A 12,506-nucleotide genomic window follows, 5' to 3' on the forward strand; every position below is an offset into this window, starting at 1 on the left:
TCTGAGGCTTTACAACTATGCCAAAAGTCTGTCCTTATGCCAACCCGACTACCCTCTTAGGTCAAGATCTCATTAGCATCAGCATTACCAAACAATCTCCTAGATTTGTTCATCCTGAAACCACACATATAAACTCAAACTGATATACCATAACTTTAATTACACGTTAAACAATACTTACAGCGGTGGATGCATTAAATCGATCAGTGTCACATAAGAAGTTGTTAAAACACTTTTTCACATTCAAACATTTTTTATTTTTCAAAACCATGCTCTGATACAAAAAATGTAATATTCCTCTCTAGATATATACCCTTACTCAAAATATACACCCGAAGAGATGAGTTAACTTATTATTTCTTACATAGGTCTCATAGCAAAAACATGCATAACAAAATAAGGTCCCAGAATCCTAAAAGTGCATTTATTAATTCATAAAACAAAATTTAGAAGTCTGAAAGCCAATTAATAATACTCATAATGTATAAAGAAATACAAATAAATCCGAAGATACATAAGCATTTTCCAATAATAAAAAGACCAAAATACCTCTACCCTTATAAGCTGGCTTAAGCTTACCCGCTAGCTTCCCCGCTAGCTTCCCCGTCACCACCTCGCTGCTCCACAATCCTACCTACAAAATCACAAAAGGACCATATGAGTGAAACACACTCAGTAAGTAATCTCATAACATCCAATAAATATATGTATACATCATAATTATTCGTAACATCACTTGTCCTTTTTTTAATCCTCTTGTGATATCACAAATGTTTTTCCAACATCCCAAATGCTTATCCAAATCATCGCAGCACCCAACACCTAATTCCCAAATGACAGTGTCATCTTGAATGACTAGTGTCAAACGATGTATATCGAAATTCTGAATGCTTAGTGAAAGCATGAGATATTCTAGATGTCAATCATAAGGTGTATCTAATACATGTATCGACTGGGCTTCGAGTTATGGATACTATATCACAAAGGGAATAAGACCCCATGCCTCTTCCAAGATCACACAAGCATCCCAAATGTTAAGCCCAATGTCGATTTGTGCATAAGAGTCCTATATGCCAAGGCATCGAGCATCGGTGCATAATCCTTCAAAGGTATTAAGGTTACACAGATTAGCCTGGATACTTTCACGATCACACTACACACAACTCAAAATGATAGGTGAGTATTTAGTGTTTTTTTTTTTTTTAATGAGTGAGAATTTGTCAATAGACTAAGCCTTGGGTTGGAATAAGTGTTTTAGCCAATAACTCTAATTTATGATTAAACTAGAATCATTGATAATTTGAAATTTATGATATTTTCGTCATTAGATTAGATTCACTAAAAAGGTAAATCAATAGTTTATGATTAAATTAACTGAAGATATTAACATAATTATTTGACATGTGGGTATTTGATTTTTTTAAAAACTTTATGGGTAATAATGTCAGTGGATTAAACTTTGGGTGTGAAAAAATTTTTGCGAATAAATCTAATAAAAGTCAGACAAATACACCAGAAAAGTCAGACAAGGCGTAATATTAGACGCCACTAGAGGTTCAAGAAAGTAACATTGCAGATTAAGCGAACTTACTTTCCTGATTGATTTTTTTCGGGAAAAATATTATTGTTTTCGTTGAACTCCAGAAACTTTTTATATTGCTTTTCCAGATGGTGCTGGTTAATTTTGCAAAGTGATTGAAGTAGGATGGCTTCTTCTTCTTCGTCCACTACTGTTGAAGTGAAGAAGCATGATGTATTCCTCAGTTTCTGTGGTGTTGACACCCGCAACACTTTTACCAGCACTTTATGTGGAATTTTGAAGAGTAGAAGTATAAATGTTTTCATTGATGACGAACTTGAGAGAGGAGAACATATATCTTCATCTCTTATAAATGAAATTTCAGATTCCATGATTTCAGTTATCATTTTGTCGGAAGGTTATGCATCTTCAAGGTGGTATCTGGAAGAACTTGTGAAGATCTTGGAGTGCAGGGATACGCAAAAACAAGGGGTAATACCAGTTTTCTATCATATCTATCCATCAGATGTAAGGAATCAAACTGGAAATTTCGGAGAGGGATTTAAAAAGCTTGTAGAAAGTTATGATAAGGAGAAGTTACAGAGGGTACAAATGACAAAAGAACAATTTAAAGATAAGGTGCTGCAGTGGAAGAATGCTTTGACAGAAGCAGCTAATATATCCGGCCGATCAACACAAGAGGACCCGTAATTTTCTACGCTTTAATTTCGTTCCTTCTAGTGTCAGCTCATTAATTTAATTTTCACATTACATAAAACAGTTTGTTGTTCACTTTTGTTAGATTTGTTTCCATCTTTTAAAGCTTTATTCAAATATAAAACTTTGTTTTTCATTTTTGTTAGGTTCGATTATTATCTTGCAAATAAAGTTGTCCAAGATATTTGGAAGAAACTAAACATCATGATCCCAACTAATGAATACAAAAAATTGGTTGGAGTTGAATCAACCATCCGCCATATTGAAGATTTATTGTGCACAAGGTCGAGAAATGTCCATGCTATAGGAATTTGGGGAATGCCTGGTATAGGTAAGACAACTATTGCAAATTGTGTACTCAACCAAATAAGTAGTTGTTTTGAGGCTTCTTATTTTGCTGAAAATATTAGGGAAGAATCGATGAGTCCTAAAGGACTAAATCCAATGCCGCAACAACTTCTTTCAACTATTTTAAAACATTTTGATATTGTGATAGATTCCAAAGTAAAAAAAACAATGCTTAGTCGTAAACAAGTTCTTATTGTTTTTGATGATGTGACAACTTTGAGCCAACTAGAATGTTTAGTTGAAGATATATATTGCTTTGGTCTAGGAAGTCAAATCGTTATTACAACTACAGACAGACAAGTACTTCGAAGTTGTGGAGTAGGTGAAACATATTTATATGAGATGATGGGGTTACCTGAGCACGAAGCAATTCAACTTTTTAGATGGTATGCTTTTCAACAAAGTAATCCCAACGAAGATTATGATGACCTAACAAAAAGGGTAGTAAAATATGCTAAAGGTGTTCCACTAGTTCTTAAAGTGTTGGGTTGCCATTTAGTTGGTAAGTCAATACAAATTTGGGAAAGTGCAATAAATAGATTAAAAAGAATTGCTCATAAGGATATTCACAATGTACTAAAAGTATGTTATGAGGGACTAAATGATGATGAACAAAACATATTTCTAGATATTGCATGCTTCCTTAAGTTGGAGAAAAAGGATTTTGTGATGGACTTCTTGTATGCTTGTGGCCTGGAGGCTGAAATCGGACTAAGTGTTCTCATTGACAAGTGTCTTGTGACCATATCAAGAGATAATAAGGTAAAAATGCATAATTTGCTTCAAGATATGGGAAGGGAAATTGTCCGACAAGAATCCACGAAATATCCTGGTTTACGCAGCCGTTTATGGTACCATAAAGATATCAATAGTGTATTGAAGGAAAACAAGGTGAGTGTTGAAGGTATTATGCAAATTTTAGATTTGTTAATTTATGTATACGAGATCTAGTGTAATATCAACTATATGAGAATTATCAATCAACTTTTGTTATTTTCATTAGTTTGGCTCGACATAAACGTGTTTTGGTTCATGTGTTAATTGTTTTTTAAGACTTTAAAAACTAATTACTTGTAAACTCTTAAAAAGTTTATAGCTAATAAATTTTCTTTCCATGGTACCAGATGTCTAATGCAATTGAAGGCATATGTTTAGGTATGTCTTAGCAAGCAAAGATCATTTTCTTTCAATCATTTTTCTTCAAAGTGATGGATCAACTGAGATTCTTTAAACTATATAACTTGTGCTATGAAGTGAATAATATCAATAAGGTGTGTTTCCCAGGGGCTCGGTTCTGTTTCCTCTTAGCTACGATACGTATGTTGGCATGGATGTCCATTGAAATTATTGCAACCAAATTTTCTGTCAAAGAACCTTGTTGCGCTTGATACTAATCAAATTCAATTTTAACTAAATTTGACCAAAACAAATAAATAACTATTTTTATATTAACTGAGCTAAATTTAAAATCGTTTTTTGATTTAATCGATTCAATCAATTAATCCAACCCAATTTTGGAATCATTGTCAATTTTATAATTCTAACAATTCAGTTATATTAAAATATCCAACTACAAGTTGCGTGATCAATTGGAGCCACAATTCAAAGCTTTGACACTCTTCCAGCATGGTCCACCTCTCACGAGGCCTTCCAATGCGTGCCACAAATCACTCTTGTCAGAAAAAGGAGGATGCCTTTGCCGACGAAAACAAGTGGGGCTCTATTTTCCTTTATAACAATGTTCTAAGCGCATGAAGACCCAAACATGGCTCACGTGGACACGCACACTGCCAATCATGTGTGGATAGCTAAAATAAAAGTGAAAATTTAAGCTTAAATTAGAAAGCCTAAATAATATAGGGGATATTAGACTAAACATTTATATCATAAAAATTATTAAATACTTAAATTATTCTTGTTTTCACTCTTATAAACACAAATCAGTTATTGTACACCAAAAGTCACATATCTTGAAAAACTTTTATAGGAAAATTATCAAAATCTAAGTTAGTGTTAATTTATACTGCTTATATTATATTTTTTCTTGTTTGACAAATAAAAATCAAAGAATATATATTATATTAATATTGTGATTTTATATTGTTATACTATTTGGTATTAAGATAATATAATTAAAGTATTGATATTTAAATTGAGAATAAGTTGATGAAGATCCAATTCATTTTTAGATCAAAAACAGTATGAAGAATTGATTGGCGAGATCATATTGCCAACCTTTGGCAAGGTCACCAAGGATAGGCGATCCCACCAACCCATTCTTCTTGACTTGTGAATCACAATTTGTTATCCAAGGTATTTGCTTAATGTTTCAGGGTTAGTTTAAGCCAAAGATGGAAATATGTGTATTTAAGATTTGCTATGAAGGGCAATAGATTTTAGGTGGTGACAACGTGATGAGATATATTGGTGGGAATGAGAAATCCATTAGCATTGACACAAGTGTTGATTTCAAAGGATTTGTGGCAAAAATATGTTATCGTCTCAAAATTGATTGAAGTTAGTCAAATGTCCACATATTTATCTCTGGTGATGCATCGGTGGTTCCAATTAAAATTGTAGACAATGGTGATTTTGAGTATGTGATGGTCGTAGCAAGAAATTTACTAGAATCAACAAAACTCTATGTTACCAAAAGTGCAATTGAAAAAAGAGACAATCAACAAGCAGAAGTTGTTCAAGAGGAAGAAATAGAAGATCATCCGATAAACAACTGGGCATAACCACAAAGATTTTTACAAGTCTCCCCAAAAAAGGTATCCAATGTAACATGAAATGTCATGACTCTATAGATATTAAAGCATATAAAAGTCACGTTCATAATTCTAATTTGTTTCAGTGGGTTCCTAAATCTATCATGGATGTTAAGAATGTAAGTATTGAAAGCACGACCATGGCTTATAGGCATGTATGTTTGAAGTGTAATGCATGAGAGTGCATAGTCGGGGGTGTACGAGAGTGCTTTCCTTTTTGATGCATGACCATCCTTCTTTACCATGGTCATTTTTGGAGCCCTAAGACCATGGTCATTTTTGGAGCCCTAAGGGTAATTTCATCATTTTTGTTTATATATGCTTGTGCATCTTAGTGTCAAGTGATTCATTGTGTTCTAACTAACAAGGATGAATGGGCACATCTAACCTATGTACACCAATCAACTAATTATAAAAAATAATTACAAACCATGCACGAACATGCATTATTGTGTGCACAGGCATGCATGGCATACAAAAATGTAATCTAGCATTTCACAGTTGTACATAGCTAAGGAATGATTGTGCGAGAAGTTTAGAAAACCTAATTTACGTTGGTTTTAAGCATCGATGCATGCACAAGCATCTCGAAGCATCGTCCTTCTTTGTGTCATCCAAATGATGAAGGATGACGCTTCGTCATCTTTCGTTGTCATGTTTGGATGATGCGACAATGGATGATGAAGCGTCATCCTTCGATGAGTCTTCCTGATCTGGATGATGCTTCATCGTTCAAATCTAGGCAATGAAAGGTCATCCCTCATTAGAGAAGACCTTTGTTTCTTTCTAATCGTTAGTCGGTTCCCTAAGCCACTGGTGATGAAATCTAGAAATAGAAAAAAGTGAATTTTTCAAAGTTTAATTATAAGGGTAAATGTGAGTTTTCTAAACTAAGGGGGGAATGATATAAGTTTTTTAGGTTTCAGGGTTTATGGATAAAATAACAATTTTACCTTTGCTTCTAATTGAAAATTTGGACAGCAATTAGCTCACAAATAGATATCTAGTTTTTCATCCATCGTAGGTAAGATTTTGAATTTAGACTAAAATTTGGATAGGAAATTGTCCTTTTCCCTTTTTTAGTCACAAAGCTATCTATATGAGGCACTACAGCTGTGCCAAAAGTCTGTCCCTATGCCACCCCTGGCTACTCTCCTAGGTTAAACCTCATTAGCATTAGCATTACCAAACAATTCTCTGGATTTGTTCATCCTAAAACCACACATATAAACTCAAACAAATATACCACAACTTTAATTACAAGTTAAACAATACTTATAGCGGTCGATGCATGAAACTGATTAATGTTGCATGAGAGGTTATTAAAACACTTTTTCACATTCAACACTTTTGATTTTTCAAAACCATGCTCTGATACAAAAAATAAATACTTCTCTCTAGATACAAACCCCTACTCAAAATATGCACCCAAAGAGATGAGTTAACTTATTATTTCTTACATAGGTCTCGCAGCAAAAACATGAATAATAAAATAAGGTCTCGAAATCCTAAAAGTGCATTTATTAATTCATAAAACAAAATTTGGAAGGCTAAAAACCAATTAATGACACTCATAATGTATAAAGAAATACAAATAAATCCCAAAATATATAAACATTGTCTAATAATGAAAAAGACCAAAATACCCCTATCCATATAAGTTGCCTCAAGCGGACTAGCTGGCTTCCATGTCACTGCCCTGCCGCTCTACAATCCTATCTACAAAATCACAAAAGGAACACTGGAGTGAAACACACTCAATAAGTAAGTAATCTCATAATGTCTAATAAATATATGTATACATCACAATTATTCGTAACGTCAGTAAGATATTCCAGATGTCAATCATAAAGTGTATCCAATACACATATCGATTGAGCTTTAGGTTATAGATGCCATATCACAAAGGGAATAAGACCCCATGCCTCTCCCAAGATCACACAAGCATCCCAAATGTTAAGCCCAACGTCAATTTGTGCATGAGAGTCCTATATGCTAAAATGTCAAGCATCAGTGCATAATCCTCTAAAGGTATTGAGGTCACACAGATTAGTCTTGATACTTTTATAATCACATTGCACACAATTCAGAATGATAAGTGGATATTTGTTTTTTTTTTTTTAATGAGCACGAATTTGTTAATAGACTAAGCCTTGGGTTGGAATAATGTTTTGGCTAGTAGCTCTAATTTATGATATTTTTGTCATTAGATTCACTAAAAAAGTAAATAATAATTTATGATTAAATTAACAAAAGATATTAACATTATTATTTGACATGTGTGTATTTGATTTTTTTTAAAACTTTATAGGTAGATTCACTAAAAAGGTAAATCAATAATTTATAATTAAATTAACGGAAGATATTAACATAATTATTTGACATGTGGGTATTTGATTTTTTTTAAAAACTTTATGGGTAATAATTGTCAATCGATTAAACTTTGGGTCTGAACGGAAGTCAGACAAGGCGCGTATTAGCAACATTAGACGCCACAGAAGGTTCAAGTGACATCGCAGATTACGCGAACCTACTTTCCTGATTGATTTTTTTCAGGAAAAATATTATCGTTTTCGTTGGACTCTAGAAAACTTTTTATATCGCTTTTCAGATGGTGCTGGTTAATTTTGCAAAGTGATTGAAGTAGCATGGCTTCTTCTTCTTCGTCCACTACTGTTGAAGTGAAGAAGCATGATGTATTCCTCAGTTTCTGCGGTGTTGACACCCGCAACACTTTTACCAGCACTTTATGCGGAATTTTGAAGAGTAGAAGTATAAATGTTTTCATTGATGACGAACTTGAGAGAGGGGAACATATATCTTCATCTCTTATGAATGAAATTTCAGATTCCATGATTTCAGTTATCATTTTCTCGGAAGGTTATGCATCTTCAAGATGGTGTCTGGAAGAACTTGTGAAGATTTTGGAGTGCAGGGATACGCAAAAACAGGGGGTAATACCAGTTTTCTATCATATCTATCCATCAGATGTAAGGAATCTAACTGGAAATTTCGGAGAGGGATTTAAAAAGCTTGTAGAAAGTTATGATGAGGAGAAGTTAAAGAGGGTACAAATGACAGAAGAGCAATTTAAAGATATGGTGCTGCAGTGGAAGAATGCTTTGACAGAAGCAGCTAATATATCCGGCCGATCAACAGAAGAGATCCCGTAATTTTCTACCCTTTAATTTCGTTCCTTGTAGTGTCAGCTCATTAATTTAATTTTCACATTACATATAACAGTTTGTTGTTCATTTTTGTTAGATTTTTTTCCATCTTTTAAAGCTTTATTCAAATATAACACTTTGTTTCTCATTTTTGTTAGGTTCGATTATGATCTTGCAAACAAAGTTGTCCAAGATATTTGGAAGAAACTAAACATCATGATCCCAACAATTGAATACACAAAATTGGTTGGGGTTGAGTCAACCATCCGCCATATTGAATTTTATTGCGCAATGGGTCGAGAAATGTCCATGCTATAGGAATTTGGGGAATGTCTGGTATAGGTAAGACAACTATTGCAAATTGTGTATTCAACCATATAAGTAGTCGTTTTGAGGGTTCTTATTTTGCTGAAAATATTAGGGAAGAATCGATGAGTCCTAATGGACTAAATCCAATGCGGCAACAACTTCTTTCAACAATTTTAAAACATCCTGATATTGTGATAGATTCCAAAGTAAAAAAAACAATGTTTAGTCGTAAATGAGTTCTTATTGTTTTTGATGATGTGTCAACTTTGAGACAACTAGAATGTTTAGTTGAAGATATATATTGCTTTGGTCGAGGAAGTCGAATCATTATTACAACTACAGACAGACAAGTACTTCGAAGTTGTGGAGTAGGTGAAACATATATATATGAGATGATGGGGTTGCCTGAGCACGAAGCTCTTCAGCTTTTTAGATGGCATGCTTTTCAACAAAGTAATCCTATCAAAGATTATGATTACCTATCAAAAAGGGCAGTAAAATATGCTAATGGTGTTCCATTAGCTCTTAAAGTATTGGGTTGCCATTTAGTTGGTAAGTCAATACAAATTTGGGAAAGTGCAATAAATAGATTAAAAATAATTCCTCATTAGGATATTCACAATGTACTAAAAGTATGTTATGAGGGATTAAATGATGATGAACAAAATATATTTCTAGATATTGCATGCTTTCTTAAGTTGGAGAAAAAAGATTTTGTGATGGACTTTTTGTATGCTTGTGGCTTGGAGGCTGAAATCGGAATAAGTGTTCTCATTGATAAGTGTCTTGTGACCATATCAAGAGATAATAAGGTAGCAATACATAATTTGCTTCAAGATATGGGAAGGGAAATTGTCCGACAAGAATCTACGAAATATCCTGGTTTACGTAGCCGTTTATGGTATCATAAAGATATCAATAATGTATTAAAGGAAAACAAGGTGAGTGTTAAAGGTATTATGTAAATTTTAGATTTGTTAATTTCTGTATACGAGATCTAGCATAATATCAACTGTATGAGAATTATGTTTCAGCTTTTGTTATTTTCATTAGTTTGGCCCAACATAAATGAGTTTTGGTTTATGTGTTAATTGTTATTTAGGGCATTAAAAACTAATTACTTATAAACTCTTAAAAAGTTTATAGCTAATAAATTTTCTTTCCATGGCATCAGATGTCTAATGCAATAGAAGGCATATGTTTAGACATGTCTAAGCAAGCAGAGATCATTTTCTTACAACCTTTTTCTTTAGGAGTGATGGATCAACTGAGATTGTTTAAACTACATAACTCGTACTATGAAGTGAATAATATCAATAAGGTGTATGTTTGCCAAGGGCTTAGTTCTGTTTCCTCTGAGCTACGATACGTATGTTGGCATGGATGTCCATTGAAATCATTGCAACCAAATTTTCTGTCAAAGAACCTTGTTGCGCTTGAGATGCCTCATAGTGATATTGAACAACTTTGGTCTAGTGCTCAGGTAATGCAGTGATTTTTGTATTACGATATTTCTTTTTGTATTGTCAATATCAAAGTGCTAATTAATTTGTGTTACTTATTATTTATATGTTACAGCTTGATAATTTGAAACATATTGATCTCAGTTTTTCTGAACATCTGAGAATCCAAGATCTCTCATTGACTCCGAATCTTAAAATTTTGGTTCTGGAAGGTTGTATAAGTTTACATGAGATTTCTTCATCTATTCACGGTTGCAAATATAAGCTTCATATGTTAAATCTAAGGCACTGCAGAAGCCTTGAGAGTCTTCCAACAGACATTCATGTAGCATATTTTGGAAAAGTTATCTTTTCTGGATGTTCAAAACTCAAGAAGTTTCCAAAAGTGTCGTGGGATATGAAAGAGTTATATTTAGATAAAACTGCAATTGAGGAGTTGCCCCTATTAATAGAGAATTTATCCAGACTAGTGATATTAAATCTTAAGAACTGCTCAATGCTTCAGAGGCTTCCAAGCAATATCCACCAGTTGAAATCTCTTAAACATCTCAATCTGTCCGGTTGTTTAAAACTTCATGGATTGCCTGATAAACTGGGAAAATTACAAGCTTTGAAGGTGCTTAAAGCAGAGAGGGTCGCTGTTGGAGAAATACCAACATCCATTCTAAATTTAAGCTGTCTAGAAGAATTAGACCTGACCAACTGTAGTATTGAGAGGCTGCCGACAAATCTTGGTCGGTTATCATTACTAAAAAGTTTACTTCTCGGCAGAAACTTTTTTGACAGCATTCCAGAAAGTATTGAATACATTTCTGGATTATCTTATCTTGACGTGAGCCATTGCCAGAGGCTTCGAATCCTGCCTAAGCTTCCAAGAAAATTAGAAATTATAAATGCAAACAATTGCATATCATTGGAAGCATCACAGAATTTGTTCCATCCCTTCGAAAGAGATTTTCGTCATGGCCTAAATTTTAACTTCAGCAATTGTTTCAAACTAACTCAAGAGTTCTGCAGTCGAATTGTGAAATATTTTGAAGGGCCAATGGTATGTATGGTTGGGAAAACTAAGAGGTCTCCTCACTCTTTCTTATTTCGTATCATGTCCAGTACTGGTTAACTTTAATTTATTATTTTTCTTTTACAGATGCTCGGAGCGGCAGATTTTATAAGTACTCATAGAAGTTTCATCTGTTTTCCGGGAAATGAAATTCCAGAGTCGTTTGTTTCTCAGAGTATAGGTTCTTTTATAACTCTGCCTCCACAGATAATTTTTTTCAGAAGTTATTTTATCTGTGTTGTGGTGGAGTTTCGAGACTATCATAATAGAGGCCAGGGTTTGGCAGTTGGCTTTGAGTGGTCACTCACAGATCAAAATGGTGTAGAGGATATATTCCATGGAACTTGGAGTGTATGGGACTATGGTACTGGACCAGACTATGTGGATTCAGATCACATATTGCTGGGATATGATCATACTTTTAAGTTCTTTGATCCACTTTTTCCTACTTATAAAGCATATCGTGACATAAGCGTCCGATTTCATGTTGAGAATTCATATGCTGAAAGACTAGACTGCTGCAAAGTGAAAAAGTGTGGAGTTGAGAGGGTGAAGCCTTAAAACCAAAAAAATTGAAACTTTCAACGCATCGAGCTCGAGGTAAATAAGTTACTAGTTTCTTTTCCCCTTTTCTTTCTATAATGTCTATCTTTGTAAGATTTCATGTTACTTCGATTGTCAGATATATGTCCCACATGTTTGTCTTTCTTTATTTCACCCAGTCATTATCAATACTGTAATGTGATTTGTTTTTCATTTGTTATGTTCACTTATGATCTGGCCCAACTGTTCCGCAAACAAATTCTTGTTTTATTCATATGTCATTGATTCAATGTAAATTAGAATCTTCCCCGGTATTAAATTCACTTAACACCCAAGCGGTGACAAAATTTGTGGTGAGGATTTGTTTGTTATCATTTTTCTTACTCAACCGAAATGAAACTAGTCAATATCCTCCCACTCATACTGGGGCTTTGATTCTCTCTTGTACCATTCATGTAAGTAAAAATCTTATAAAAGATTTGTCAAAATTGTGGAACTTCAACTTAAATTAATTTTCCAATTAGAGTACAATTTTTCTATATTTTTATGTATAATATTTTTTAAAAAATATATAATTAGGAATAAAAATATAATTTTTTTAAGAATTTA

The 12,506-nt window shown here is 33.5% G+C and overlaps 2 protein-coding genes across 3 annotated transcripts; both read left to right on the plus strand.

Annotated features, from left to right (window-relative positions):
- Window positions 1-1,549: 1,549 nt before the first annotated feature.
- Window positions 1,550-2,637, plus strand: LOC123229733 (putative disease resistance protein At4g11170). Its single transcript, XM_044655658.1, has 3 exons — window positions 1,550-2,226; window positions 2,383-2,567; window positions 2,621-2,637. The coding sequence occupies exons 1-3, from the start codon at window positions 1,706-1,708 to the stop codon at window positions 2,635-2,637; spliced, it is 723 nt and encodes a 240-aa protein (XP_044511593.1). The 5' UTR covers window positions 1,550-1,705.
- On the plus strand, window positions 2,574-12,156 carry LOC123228520 (disease resistance-like protein DSC1). Of its 2 annotated transcripts, none has more exons than XM_044653923.1 (4): window positions 2,574-3,475; window positions 10,006-10,314; window positions 10,410-11,342; window positions 11,442-12,156. In XM_044653923.1, exons 1-4 carry the CDS (start codon window positions 2,657-2,659, stop codon window positions 11,913-11,915), a joined length of 2,535 nt encoding a protein of 844 aa, XP_044509858.1. In that variant the 5' UTR covers window positions 2,574-2,656; the 3' UTR covers window positions 11,916-12,156. The 2 variants fall into 2 exon arrangements, with proteins under 2 accessions (XP_044509858.1, XP_044509860.1); XM_044653925.1 differs by lacking the exon at window positions 2,574-3,475 and adding an exon at window positions 8,871-9,772.
- Window positions 12,157-12,506: the final 350 nt, after the last annotated feature.

The sequence above is a fragment of the Mangifera indica genome, chromosome 11 (genome assembly GCF_011075055.1).
Source record: "Mangifera indica cultivar Alphonso chromosome 11, CATAS_Mindica_2.1, whole genome shotgun sequence".
In the NCBI taxonomy this organism is placed as follows: domain Eukaryota; kingdom Viridiplantae; phylum Streptophyta; class Magnoliopsida; order Sapindales; family Anacardiaceae; genus Mangifera; species Mangifera indica.

What these genes read in the sequence shown, in the direction of transcription:
- LOC123229733 (XM_044655658.1), top strand. Translation starts at nt 1,706, where the DNA reads ATGGCTTCTTCTTCTTCGTCCACTACTGTTGAAGTGAAGAAGCATGAT. An exon ending in CGATCAACACAAGAGGACCC is followed by an intron (nt 2,227 to 2,382) that starts GTAATTTTCTAC and finishes CATTTTTGTTAG; the next exon opens with GTTCGATTATTATCTTGCAA.
- LOC123228520 (XM_044653923.1), top strand. Translation starts at nt 2,657, where the DNA reads ATGAGTCCTAAAGGACTAAATCCAATGCCGCAACAACTTCTTTCAACT. An exon ending in AACTTTGGTCTAGTGCTCAG is followed by an intron (nt 10,315 to 10,409) that starts GTAATGCAGTGA and finishes TATATGTTACAG; the next exon opens with CTTGATAATTTGAAACATAT. An exon ending in AATATTTTGAAGGGCCAATG is followed by an intron (nt 11,343 to 11,441) that starts GTATGTATGGTT and finishes TTTCTTTTACAG; the next exon opens with ATGCTCGGAGCGGCAGATTT.